The following is a 14904-nucleotide window of genomic DNA, read 5'->3' as shown; positions in this document are numbered from 1 at the left end:
AACTTTCACATCAGTACAACACTTTCCATTTATGAGTTTCTCTAGCATTTGTAAAGAGCAACTTACTATCAGTGTCACTCAGAAGCATTAGATGGTTAAATTACTCTTAGTGGTCTTTTCCAGACTCCCTCTATTTTCGAAATGCGCCAGAAAAACGGTATAATGTTCAAGAGCGGCAACCCACACAAAATACTTGCTGATTTATTTAAAATAATTTATAATGTGCATGAAACGTTTCTAAAGCATATATACAGCAGCAGAAATCTTTAAATTGGCTTCAAATTACCACTATTACCATAACCTTAAACCTATGTAGGTTTTTCTTAATATGTATACAGAGGGCGCGTTTGTCCACCTTTTCTGTGTGAACTCAAGCTCTCTTGGGGGCCAGCAGGGGGAGCCAATACAGCCGCATTAATCGCATATCTGTAGGGTCGGCCTGGGAGAAGGGTGACACATTTTCTGCAGGGAAGGATTCCTGAACCTAACCCATTTTAGGACCCAGCAGAATCCAAAGCGCACATGGTAAGATGTTGCTGCTCCGGCAAGTCCGCTGCTTCACCCTCTTCTCCTACATCCTCTCTCTACCGATCTGCTTGTTCTTCCGCTTTCTAACGCAACCCTATAATAAGAGACACGTTCAGGCAAAAAGCATTTATCTTGCAGGTGTATCTGTATGTTTCTCCCACGCTGTGGCCTGAAATATGCTGCTTGTTGCAGGGAAAAGTTTCTGACAACCAGCAGCTTCTCGTTGAAGTCAGTTTTTTTTTATTCATTTTAATATTTTCCCCTCTTAAATTACTGTGAACTGCTAAACCCGTCTCTAAATCAAGTCAGTTGGCGTGCAGAGTCTGGAGGCGCTGGACTGATAACCTATATCTGTGTGTTTGGAGGATTTTCTCCCCCCCCGTTTCATCCCACCAAGCACCGGGCGCGATGAGAAGCTGGAGCCGCCGGAGGAACTTTGCCTTTCTGGGCTTTGCGCTTAATGTCTGGTGTCTATCCACGGCCCTGGAACATGTCAAGAATGAGGTTTTCAGCATAAAGGAGGGTGAGTTGGAATTGGAATATATGCAATCAGTTTACATTGGATTAAATTGACAGTTCATTTCTGTATATAAACTCGATCAGAATGTTTTGCAAACTTCCTTAATGGGACATTTGTTGTGAATCGGGGCAGAATAAATAAACTGAATGGAAGGAATTGAACTTGAGGAATTGAGTTTACAACAAATCACTGGTAAGTCCCCTATAAAATATGTGCTGCTTATCAAAACTACCTCGCCCTACAGATGTAGAGCCAATCTTGTAAATGTGTGCAGTGCGGATCTCATTTAAGTTTTCTATTATATATTCAGACCCCTAAAGTTGCTTCTATGTATCTAGTAGTCATGTTGTGTACGTCACAGTTAGCGGAAGGCTGAAAGGATGCAGTTTGTTTTTGTAGATCCATCTTTGCGCAACAATAAAAGGAAGTCGGGCTGCTGTCAGATGAACAGATGAGTTTAACATCCAGGAGGATGCAGCTTCATCTCTGGCTTTCAAAACGTAAACCAAAACGGGATCTTTTTTTCAGATGTTCTAAATTTATTCTGCTGAATTGATAAGCCCGTGAAAACGGTGTGGGGGAGCTAGGCTAGAGCATTGTGGCACAGTGCAAATATTTCATGTGGCTGTGGTAACACGAGCAAATATCAAAGCTACAGACAGAAAATAAGACAGACTCAAATAAACACGAATTTCAGTTTCCTGTGGTGATACAGGCAGCTTTGAATATCAATGAATCTTCATTGTGTTTTATGAGAGTATAAAACTACCCACTGTGGAAATATTACAAGTTCGCACACGTAATTTATAATATTGTCATGTAACTGTTGAATCCAATGCAGCTTCTATAGGCTTCTCCTAGATTCACTGCATCACTACAGCATTATTAACTATACTGGTCAAACTGGCACCAGAAGCAAATGATATACAGCTCAGGAGGTGTTCACTGCTCACATCAACTCAGTGTGGAGTCTTTAAAGCTTTCACCCACAGGTTTAGTTCATATATAAATGCAAGGAACAAGACGAGTTTGAAAGGGCAGCATGAGTGCTGAAATAGTGCAGCCTCTTTGATGTCAGCAGGATGTTGGCTCTTGTTTATTACAGCTCCACTCCACCTGTGTGGAGATGGTTCCAGACTATCTATGGCATGCTGCAATTTAAGTGTCAGCAGTCAGGGCGGTTGAATAAAAGTGCCAAAAAGGACTAACTGGATAATTTTGGTTTAATTAGTTATTAGATACTAAATTAGAAATTTTACATGTATAGTATGGAATTTTGAAACTAAACAGGAATAGGAACCCTGTCCCTCAGTCACACCGTGCTGGATCCTTATCCCATGGTCAATAATTTCTGCAACAATACCCTAAAGGTGAATTTGTAAGTTATTGTCAGTCGGCATGCTGACTGGCCTTTACAAGGGCAAACCAAGTGTCTCTGGGTTTTTCGAAACACTTGGACCTGAAGTGAGGGTGTGTATAGAAAGCTTGCACCGTGATGCTTACTCAGAGATAGGCAGCCCGTCCTAATGCAATGGCACATGTTTGCAGTGTTACTGTTAATGGTTGTAAAAGGTACAAGATAGAAATTCGGGATTTTGAAGTCACCATGACAACTGGATATCCCTACTCAAGACAGAATAACCGCTTTAAAGAATTACTTATACCCATATTATTTTCCCTAATTGGTTTCTTTAACCAGACGGGCTGCACGGTGGCACAATTGGTACCACTGTTGCCTTGCAGCAAGAAGGTTCTGGGTTTGATTCCTGGCCGGGGCTCTTTCTGCATGGAGCTTGCATGTTCTCCCCGTGCATGCGTGGGTTCTCACCGGGTACTCCAGCTCCCTCCCACAGTCAAAAAACATGACTGTTAAGTTAATTGGTCACTCTAAATTGCCCTTAGCTGTATGAATGAATGTGTGCATGGTTGTTTGTGTGTTGCCCTGTGATGGACTGGCAACCTGTCCAGGGTGTACCCCGCCTCTCGCCCGTAGAGTGCTGGAGATAGGCACCAGCTTCCCTGCGACCCACTATGGAAGAAGCGGTATAGAAAATGACTGACTGACTGTTTAAAGAGTTTATCCTGCAGAGAGGCTATCAGATCAGGGATCATTTGTCGTCACTAACCAGTTTTTCCTCAGGTTTGTGTCCTACAATGAGCACACTCATCACATTGTTTAGCAAAGCAGAATGACCTACTAACACTTACATGTTCCTTTAACTGATACAAAGTGGGAACTGCTGCAGTTCCATTACCAGAGTGCAAAGGTAAAGCTAGGTGAATTTTTGGCATATGATCTGCTTTTCAAAGATGCAGTAATACAATATATAATAAAAAGCTGGCTTCAGGGTGTCTGAGCTAATTAAGCAGGGACAAAACATGTTATTCCGTACATTATCAACTCCCATTTTGGTATTAATGTGATGAATTTTATGCATGAAACAGGCTTTTCTGAAAATCAAAATCCTGCATTTTAAATTTTTGACAGATTTGTAACATGTTTTGAAAATGACGAATAAAGCAGATAAATCTGTAAAGGACGGTTTTACACATGAGGTATTAGAAAATCCATAAATAGATATTTATCCATAGTGGTTTGGCTTTACTGCGACATAAATCCGACACAAATGGTTACTTAAGCCAGATTTTTAATGAATGCCAGGCTGAACCAAACATGGACTAGTGTATGAAAATGTACTCTAGCTCACTGCAGCTTATGGAGATGAACTGTCTTCCTCTTTCATTGCCACCAACACTCCATCACTGTTAGTTCTGTAGCCCAAGCTGAAGTAGACAGACTGTTTTGCTGACTGATATTCATTTGCTTCAGTGCCAGCACTCAACTGCCAGCGCTCAACTGCAACCAAATACCTGGCCACATTTCAATAACTATTGTGTTAGCAGTTACTAAAGCAAGTGATGCATCAGAATTTATTGGCTTTTGTCTGCAGTCATTTTGAAGCTGGTGTATGCCTTTCCTATAAGCAGATAAAAATATGTTTTGTTAAAAATGTTGATAATAAATATTTAAATGTTCTTCATATAATCCTTTTAAAAGGCTTACACTCTATTGTGTTTTACAACCTAGTTAATTAAGTTTAGTTAGGTAAGTATTTAAGTATACAATCTAACATCTTCCACGACATGAAACTTGCAGAAAAATTTGTTCTGCCGAAAATAACTTTCTTTTAGCAGAGATCCTACAATCAGAATTTGATGGTCAATTTCTGATCCCCAGTTTTTGTAATGCTTTAACGATTGAGAATATAGGAACAGCACTGACAAAATTTGTTTTTATTCTTCATGCCATAAGTATTTATTAAATACTTGCTGTATATTAGTTTGAACGGAGGTGATATTACACAAATTACACAGCGGTTAACGGTGTTAGCATAGCTAGCATTACAAAGACAGTTTGTTCTGTGACAAAGTGACCACAATTGCCAAGGCACAAAAAGGCATGGAGGAAATTCTCAGCATTTACTTATGTTAAATCTTACTAACTTTTAGAGCTCAGTCTTCTCTAAAGTGTTAAAGCAACAAGGACAAACATCAAGTAGCTTGAGTTTCTGGGTCTACTTACTTTATCTCTTCATGCCTCTTATTTGTCGAATTTATATCAACCATTTTTCTAAGAATCAGATTTTTTGTCTATCTGGGTTGGAAACTCAATAAATAATTAGGGAGGACACTAAATGACCTGGATTAAATTTGAGGATATCAGGTGGTCAGACTGCACCTTCAGACACAATTAATTGGAAAGATTAGAAAGTCTTTGTTGTCTAAACAGACTGGCAGAGGAGAAATTAGCCTGTCCTGAGAGCCCCTAAAAGAGAAATTCAAGTACACGCTCTTGGGCCTCGGAGGTTTACTGCTCGGCTTTCAGCGTGCTTTTCTGAGAAGTAATTCAAACCAATCAAACTGTGGTGGATTGCTGACATATGATTGTGTAAAAAGTTCTGCTAAAACCATTCAGGGAATAACCTCACCCATGTTTATCTTTTTAATCGTTGGGGTGAATGCTGCTTGACATTTTGACCACAGACTGACATTGATTTGTCTGCCATGAGGGATGGACATTCACTGTTAGAAACATCTCCATGAGTTAAGCATCAGAGTTACAGATTCAACAAATGATATGGCAACGTGAGAGGACACAAACCAAGAGGCAGGAACTGTTCACAATGAGTGAATTAATGCCTGCGCATTGATTTAAAACCCTTAAGTAGAAGAGAGTGAACAATACCCTGGGTGTTTGACAGCAGAACTGTAGCTCCCACCTATAGGGCCTTTACAAACAGCAGTCAGTTGTGTTTGATCGTTGAGCGGGGATTCATTTCCCATTGGTCTACATCAGCCTGACATAAAGGGTGTGAAGCCACCTTCCTGCACTTGTGATAGAATGTGTTCTGCTGTGAAGCGTTCATATCTTTGTGAGAAAATTTGGGCTGTGGTAAAGAGAAAAATATGACTTTATAAGGCAAAAGAATAGAAATAAGGAATAGATGTCAAGGAGACGGCAACCCAGAGTCCATCCTCCTGCAACTCATCTGTAAAAAGCAAGCTGTGGACGTTTATGCTATAAATGGTGGACTGATTGTGGATTGGAGAAAAGTGTTTTTTGTATGTTTTCATCAATGAATGAGTGGCTGAAATTGCTGCACAAGAAAGAAAAAGTGTTTTCACACATAGACACAAACACATCATCATCATCTTTAAACCAGCAGTTAGTTTTTGTTCTCTTCTGACAAGAAGTCTAAAGAAATATTAGGTTTTGTTTGGATGAGAACAAGGACACAACAAGAAAGGCTAAGAAAATGATTCAGGCCTGACACTCACACTGCTGCACAGCAGGATGGACCGCTGGGTTGCCTGACATCAATAATTTCTCAACAGAAAGGTCACACACCTCTGTCAGTGTATTTATCTTAAGGTGTTGTTGATTGGATCAAGCCAAGCACTCCAACTATTGCCCTTTATATTGACGTGTTTGATGGACAGGATAGCAGCTCTTTTGAAAGAATATCACAAGAGGTAAACATGTCGAACCATGCAAGGTAGGGGTGGATTGGACCACTCTGTACTATGGGAGTACAAATACCTGTTTGTTTCCTTACACTTTATGTACATATACAACATTAACAGACTGGTGCCTTAGAAATGTTTTTACCCTCTTGAAGAAATATATAACCAGAGTAAATATAAAAAGCTGTTTTTAAATTATGACGATTTCATTTCTAAGGCAAAAAAAAACGCCTATCTAAACCAACCTGGTGCTATGGGAAACGTACAGTGTCTTGCAACGGTTTTCAAATCATCAATGGTCCCCCAGAGCACTTTAAAATCAATCATATTCAAATGGAAAGCACATTGTACCACAATAAACTTGCCAAAAGAGGGCCGCCTTAATCAGAGAGGCAGCACAGACACCAAAAGTAACCCTGAAGTAGTTGCAGCATTTCAAGCAGAGACTGGCGTCTCTGTCCATAGAACCACAATAAGCCCAACATTCCATAGAGACATTTTGTAAGAATGGTCAGAAAAAAATCCTTAGTGTTAAAATTAAGAAGACACGTTTTGAATTTGCAGAAGGCAGGTGGGCGACTCCCCAAATATGGAGGAAGGTGCTCTGGTCAGATGAGACTAAAACTTAACGTTTTGGCCATCAAGGAGAGGGCCATGTCCCAACATCCCCACAGTGAAACATCGTTTTGGTAAGATCATGCTGTGGGGATATTTTCCAGCAGCAGAGACTTGGAAACAGGTCCGAGTTGAGGGAAAGATGGATGGTGCTAAATACATGGATATTCTTGAGCAAAACCTGTGTCATTCTGCCTGTGATTTGAAACTGGGACGGGGGTTCACCTTCCAGCAGGACAATGACGCAAAGCATACTGCTAAAGCAACACTTGAGTGGTTTAAAGGGAAACATTGAAATGTGTTAGAATGTCATAGTCAGCCTTAATCCAATTAAGGATCTATGGTTAGAAGATTACTCTTCACAAGTGAAAACCATCAAACATGAAGGACCTGGAGCAGTTTTGCCTTGAGGAATGGGCAAAACTCCAAGTGGCAAGATGTGGCAAGCTCAAAAAGACGTTTTCAAAGCGACATGCAGCTAAAAGTTCAACAAAAGGTGTCTACAAAGTACTGACTTAAGGGTGGCGAACAGTTATGCATGCTGATGCTTTCTGTTATTTTGTCCTATTTGTTGTTTGCTTGTTCTGTAAATGAAACGGTGCAAAATCACAAACAATCTGTTTTAACTGCAGGTTATGAGGCAAAAAACATGAAAAATGCCAAGGGGGTAAATACTTTTTACCCCCCTCCTCCGTAGCTCCCTAAACCAAATAACTGTTTGTGTCTTCCTAGGTGGCAACAAGTGCCATCAAATTGCTTTAACCTTGACAATGAATGTGTTACATCACTTTGGAGGAATTTTGAGCCACTCTCTTTTGCAGATTTGTTTTAATTTTAGCAACATTGGAAGGTTTTCAAGCATGGCCATCTGTTTAAGGTCATGTCACAATAACTCCAGACTTTGACTAGGTCACTCCAAAGCTGTATTTAGTATTTTTCAGAGGTGGACTTGCTAATATGCTTTGTGCCATAGTCCTGCTGTTTAACCCAAGAGTACTTGGGCAGGTAACAAACTGATGGCTGGACCTTCTCCTTCGGGGCTTTAAGATAGAGAGCAGACTTCATGGGTTCCCCTAATTACAACAAAATATGTAGCAGCAAGATAGCCCCAGACCATCACACTACCACCACCATAGTTGGCTGTGCTATGATGTTATGTTTCAAAAAGTTAAATTTTTTCATTTTGCCAGGTCATAGAATATTTTCCCCAAGGTTTTGAGAATCATCAAGATTTTTGGGGGGGATTCTAAGATGGGCCTATGCGTTCTTTAGGGTCAGTGGTGGTTTTCACCTTGTTACTCTCCCTTGTTGAATTTCTTGTTGAATCATAAACACCGACCATAACTGAGGCAAATGAGGCATGCAGGGCTTTCCTCCTGGAAGAGTCATCAATGTGCTCTTGGAGTAATTTTGGCTGCCCAACCAGTTGTAGGAATGATTACCACTGTTCTGTGTGTTTTCCATTTGTAGACAATGGCTCTCACTGTGGTTTGCTTTTGTCCCAAAACCTTAGAAATGGCTTTCTAGCCCTTTCAAGACTGATAGATACCTATTACTTTTTATCTGCTCTTGAATTTCTTTGGATTGGGGCATGGTGTTTTGATGTGTTGAGATTGATGTTGTCAGACTGTTTAAGTGATATCTTGATTCTACAGGTCTGTCAGTGATCCGGTATGGGTGTGGCTAGTGAAATTGGCCTTTTGCCTTAAAAAAATGAAATCATCATTTGAAAATATTGTATTTACTGAGGTATTTTCTGAGGTCTTTATCAAATATAAAAATGGGTTTGTAGTATGAGCAAAAGCAAAAATAGAAGAAATATGTAAGGGGGGAATACTTTTTCATGGCGCTGTAGTTCACATTTTGTTTAAAGACTTGTTTTTTTTAATTTCCGGTTAGAGCTGCATGATATATTGAATAACAAGCATCACTGCAGTATCGTTGTATAAAATATTGCAATTGCAAAGAACTGTTTTATTTTTATTTTGTTGGGCAATAATGTTTGAAGGGGCTATATGTACAAACTGTTTGCCAACCTTATAGCCAGTTAGATGCGTTTTCACTGTTATTTATGCCCACACCTGACCTTGATCATGGTGTCTAAGATGCTAAAGCTAAGGGTTAGTGAAAGGGACATCGTGATGATGGAAAAGTAAGATTTTAAAAAGCATTATTTTGCTATAAATTTATAAGCTATAAATAAACAAACATTACATACGAATAAATAAAAAAATGTGTTGCCAGTTGATGCTGTTTATCCTTCCATTATAGCTTTGTTTATTTGACTTTGTAATGTTTGTATACTTAACCAGGTCAAAGGTCTGGGGGTTGGAAACTGAAAAGTTTAGGAACCACTGGAGGTAATTATGATGTAAATACATTTGAAATAATTTTAACAAATTTCTCTATAAGAAGCAACATATAAGAAGATATATAAAAAAACAAAACAAAAAGACTTTAATAAACAAATTATTTTAAGACAGAAAAGGTTTAACTGTTAACAATTTGACTATACAGTAGTGATTATGGTTTCAAAAATTGGAAGATAAGTGTCCATCACAAGGCCCTTGATGAAATAAACTAAGTTAAATCTGAAAATGGCAGTCCAGTGCATAATTTAGACAAAGTAGGAGTAATACTCTAAAACAGTTTTGTGTACAAAGACTTCAAAACCAGTAAATGTTGCTGTAAAAACCTGACTAAAATGGTTGGCTGAACTGAACTGACAGATTGACCAACTGATCTATGAAACTGTGCAGCCAGCATGGCTAGAAATCAATTTCACTGAATCTCATCTTTCTCACAGATTTCCTTTAGGTGTCACGTGTAATAAATTCCCATTAACTCCTCAAATCTCAAATTCCGCTGGCTCTGTAACATAATCCCAAAATCTGCACGAGACAAGAAGGGCATTGGCTTTTCCTCTGTTGCTCCCACAGGATGGGAATGGGACGCACAAGCAAAACCTCCACAATCCATCCCCAGATGTCTCATGTTACTAGTGCTTTCAGTGTGAGCCGATGATTGCTCTGTTGGGTCATAAAGAGGGGCATTTTCTGTTTGGGATGGATCTGAGAGGACCCTCATTCAGGATTAGCACTTTCTCAACTTTAGTGCTAATTATTTCTGTGTGTCATCATTTGGAAATTGAGTGATGTGGGATCTGGCAGAAGGATTGTCTGATGCATATATGCAATAAAGGGGCACTCATTCATAATACATTTAAAAGGATGAAAGGCTCTGATTCATTTTTCTGTTGGAATTTATCGTTCTTCGGCAAACATGTTCTTGTTTATTTAAGGCAATTAGAGTAAGGAGATTTTAGGAATGGGGTATAATTTCTTTTATTAAAATACTTTTAGGGTCTGATCTTCAGAAGTTTTGCATGTATGAAAAAATGTGCAAACTGGATTGCAATGCTGATTTACAAACCAGGTGCAAATCAAATTTCGTGTGTAAAATGTGCAGACCTTTTAGTGTGTTAGCCTGCATGAATATGCAAAACATGTGCTGAGGAGGGGTAGTGAATATGTTGGACAAAGGATGTTGAATGAGGAGTTACCAGGGAGGAAAAAAGAAAGCAAGGACCACAGAGAAAGAAAATAGGCAGAGGGTTTGTGTGACAGAAGCGGATGCTAGAAGAAGAAGCTTTTCTTCTGTTGGCAATGTGGAAATGACATGTCACCTGGAAAAGTCTTATCATGATCTTTTATCCAAACAGGTCATGTCCTAAGTTCTTTTTTTATCAATATACTGAATTAAGATTTATAATGGCAGGGTTGAAATCCTTGAAAATGTTTGAATTTTAACAAGGTGTTTTAAAGGTTTGGAAAGTGATTGATTTCTGTATATAGTCCTTGAAAGTGCTTGATATTCTAACTTCAAAGTTTTGTAATAAAGAGCACTTTAACAGTTTGATTAAAGACCTAGGCACAAAATGGAGAGCGATCATTTTGCCTTTTAATGAAGTCTCAGGAAGCCTTGCTGCCGCTCAGAGTGGGTTTGCTCTTTTTCGTAATACCAGCATGTGAGCAGTAGACATTACCTGATGAAAAGACCAGCCGCTGGGCCGGCAGCATCCTCTGGCATAGCTATGTAGCAGACCTACTTTGAGAACGTAACTGTATCTTGCTAGTCACACACGTCTCTCGTGAATGGGAGAAAACAGCATGCCAGGCGGTTGCCGTTTTAATGACTGCTGGTTTGAAAACGCTAGATACAAAACATGGTTCCTTCAACATATGCAAGAAGGACCTGCAGCTTTTCGCGACAGGAGTGTCACCGCTCTAGAGCAGTAAGACATAGCAGTGGGAGGGAAACTTAAATTTAAACTAGCTTGCAACTTCTAGGTATATTCCAAATTGATTGGTTATAGGATTGATCGAGCTAGGGCTTCATGTCATCTACTGTACTGTAAAATGTGCAACAACAAAACATTTTTATTGAAAACGCTAGTAAAGGCGGTTAGCTAATGGTTTAATTACGCAAAAATTATGTGGCTTGGCAATGTTTCGTCATGCGTGCTGTACCTCGGATGTCTTTTGGGCTCCTTCTGCCTATATGTCCATTTCATATTAATACCATAAGTTAGAGAATTTTAATCAGTTGCGCAGTATTTTAGATTGCTGATATGATCCCTTCATATAGGCAATGCTGTGCTGTGGTGATAAAGCTCAATAAAGAAAATGCTTACAGGGGTAGAGACTGCTCCAAAGTTTGGTGCTGGAAAAGTTTGAAAATTTACCTTGAAAATGCTTAAAAAGTGTTTGAATTTTACTGTGGGAAAAGTGTGCAAACCCTGTAATAGATATGAAATTAATGTTTATACAAGTCTAATTATACTAAACATATTGTTAATTCTGATTGATCCACAAAGATTACCTTACATTTTAAAACGAGGTTATCCCAATTTAAGGCTTATTATACACCTGTTGATCAAATTCCAAAATTGTGTGATGTTTAAATGTTCTCGTTTTCAATAGCCACTCATTACGTTGATTGAATTAGTGTACATTTAAAAGCAATTGATACTTTAAACACAGTTTTATTATTATTATTATTTTTTTACTTTATTTGTTGGGCCTGCATGGTGGCGGAGTTATAAACATTGTTGCCTTACAGCTGTCAGAATCTGTCAGTTCGGGGCTTTGAGTTTTGAGTTCCTAGTCTGTTTTCCCTATGTTCCTCAGTTGCTGTTTCAGTTTCTGTTTAGGTTCATCATTTCATATTTGCGTATAGATTACTCCCTAGGATTCCTGTGTTAGATGAGTTTATTTATTTGTCCTTATAGATCTGGTTCCTCTCTGTTTAAGTTCTGTTAGATGTTTTGTAGTTCCCATTGTCTCCCTGCGCACCTGTGTTGTGTTTGTTTGATTGTACCCACCTGATTTCTGTTGCATTTAAACCCGTGTTTTCTGTTCCCTCATTTGTCGGGTTGTCCGTATATCCTCCTGTTATCCTGTTCGTCTGTTGTCCCGTTATCAGCCCTGGTTCCTCAGTTTGCCTTTGGGTCCTGACTGTTTACTTTGCTTATTAAATGTTACCATCCACAATGCGTCTGCCGATGTCCTGGTGCCGCTTTTGTCCTCCAGAACCGCAAACTCTTGACAGCAGCAAGGAGGTCCTGTGTTTTTAAATTTCAGATACTGCGGCTTCCTCAACAAATATGCTAGTTCATACTATTTCATATCTACCTTGCTTTTGAATAGCACAAGAAGATATGTTGCCTTTTGTAAAAGATCTTCCAGCATCAGCTTTCATTGGGTGTTGTGGTTTTTTTGGATATGCTTAAACTGCTTTGGCATTTAGTTGTACTACTCAAATGTCACATCAATGACACCGGTTATTAACATTGCTTAATCTCATAATAGGCTATGGAAAGTCACTGTCTGCACTGAAGATTCACTAACCTCTACATTCCGAATTGTTGGAGTAGCTCCAACTGACAGCAGCCTGATTAATTCAACTGATAATTGGTCAACCGCTTGAGAAGAACAAGGTAGTGACATCAAGTAAAAAATAACATGCCCCGTTCCTTAGACAGTTAATCACTGAATTTTACACCCTTCATCCCTATACATATGCACTACACCAACATTACATTTCAAAAGCATTCCATATACTTCATGGACCTGATAGGAACGAATGCTTTACAAAATATACCCATTTTTTTATTGTGTAGACATTGAACATGCTTTTACATAAACTAACGGATGTGGTTAAATAAGAAACATTGTGACAAACATTGCTGCACATCTTCCCTATTCTCTTTCTCTTTACTTTTCTTGTCTGATTACTGTCAATAAAGACCACTAGCACGAAAAAATCTTAACGTAAAAAACAAATCCATACCTTTGTCATATGATTTAGGATGTTGACAAGTATTTCCTAAACCCGACTATGAGTTTTTACTGCCTTAACCTTAGCTGATAGCATGCAAAACTAAAATTAATAAATTAAAATTGAGGTCATAAAATAAGGTCCTATGTTTTTATGCTTTCTGAGGCATTTCTTTACCTCCAAGTGTGATGGATTTCCCTGCATTTGATCTTGCCAAATAATATTGTGATTGCTGTTTTGTCACCGCATTGAAGCCAAGAGGTGTTATTTATGTCTGAGGTGCCACAGGGTATTAACAACACAGCGGTATTTGACAGGCTTGGACTAAATAAGATTGAATTGTTAAAGCAGGTCTTTTGTTATCTCAGTCAAGATGAAAAATACATTTGTACTTTTTGTCTCAAAGAAGAGAAGCCTGTTCATATGTTTAGCTGATGACTTATTTCTAGTTGAAAGTCTTTTTTATTTGAAGTTGCTTCAAGCGCCACGCATTAATTCTAAAGCTGCAGAGTAGAGAGAACTTCAGAGAGCAACACCTCATCTCTTGTTTGAAATGTTAGGCTGGAAACATATAGAAAAAGCTGATCTGAAGCTGGACATATTTGGTATTTAACAGAACTGATTTATCAGGATATATTTAAAATGAGAAACTGAAAAGCAATACTTTTGATGTGCTAAAGAAATAAAAAAAACAACCAAGTGAACAAAGTTATGTATTTAAAATGTCTTACTTTAATCACCTCTAATGGAAGTTACTCAACAATAAAATAGTTTTCTAATTGTCTATTAGTATTGATATGACCAACTCTGACATCCCAGTTATGTAAGCTTTCAAAAGTTGCTCTCTGATTCATTTCAGTTGATTTATGTATATAGATTTTGTTTTGAGGAACAGCTCTGTTCAGACCTCATTCAACATTCTCTTTTTAAGGGGGCTTTTATGACTGAGGGCACAATTTAGATGCATTCCACATTCCACTATGTTTAGCTGAGGTGCGTTTTTTACGCTGAATCTGTCCATGGATGAAAGACTTTGACTAAAGTGTTGATGCAGCTCAATAAAACATTAAGACCATTTAATCCTCAGAATACTTCTATGATATACTGCAGAGCCTTGAGCATCAGGTGTAAGTTGATGATAGTTTCTCAATAGCAACGCTAGAGTGCTTCCTTACCTTTACTTTTTACATTTCTTGTCACATGCTTATAGTCATATTCAGTAATTTAGAATATACCTTCTGATGAAGCTCATTTGTCAGATTAAAAGTATCTTTTCAAAATAACAATCTTTAGGCAGGTATTAAACATACTTTTCATAAAGCCAACATTTCTGTATTAAACATGCTTTTTATTGGTCTGATGTAATCTTGTAGTCTTAAATGCCTTGTTTTCATTTGCTGTAAGTGGAAAATCACTATAATCAACAAGAAAAAATGCTTGAAAACATCAGAATGTGTGTAATTAGCCTAATTAATGTGTTGTACTTAGTGAATTGAGTTAGTGAAATAGATTAATTTACAATAATATTCTAATTTGTTGAATATGTCATGTTGGTCCTTTGTGCTGTAGAGAAGAAATTATTGTACTATTTGGTTGTTACTAGTGTGGAAAAACTAGAAATAGAAATAAATAATTAGGGATAAATTGTTTTTGACTCTAAAAATGGTGGTTGCTACAGAGCTCTTGGTCAACTCAAACATTCACTTGGTGTTCACATTTTTTTTGTTTTTAGGTGAATTTCTTGTTAAATGTAAAAATGTGGACATGTTTATTTAAGTATAATACTTTTTTTTACCTTTGCCTGATTTCTTCTCAAAAATTATCTTAATATTTCCAAGTATGATAAGAAATAAATGAAAAGTGCTTTGTAAATAACT

General features: G+C 38.1%; 1 protein-coding gene across 1 annotated transcript in view; it reads left to right on the top strand.

Moving 5' to 3' along the window:
• The first annotated feature begins 541 nt into the window (after positions 1-541).
• Positions 542-14904, top strand: part of adam12b (ADAM metallopeptidase domain 12b) — a 144187-nt gene continuing 129824 nt past the window's right edge. Inside the window, 2 exon segments of the mRNA XM_047350627.1 lie at positions 542-919; positions 922-1051. Coding sequence (XP_047206583.1) covers positions 677-919; positions 922-1051 — 373 coding nt within the window. The 5' untranslated portion in view covers positions 542-676.

Source organism: Girardinichthys multiradiatus, chromosome 22, assembly GCF_021462225.1.
Source record: "Girardinichthys multiradiatus isolate DD_20200921_A chromosome 22, DD_fGirMul_XY1, whole genome shotgun sequence".
NCBI classification, from domain to species: Eukaryota; Metazoa; Chordata; class Actinopteri; order Cyprinodontiformes; family Goodeidae; genus Girardinichthys; species Girardinichthys multiradiatus.
Note: the sequence above shows the minus strand (reverse complement) of the source record. Positions and strands in the feature narration are given on the sequence as shown.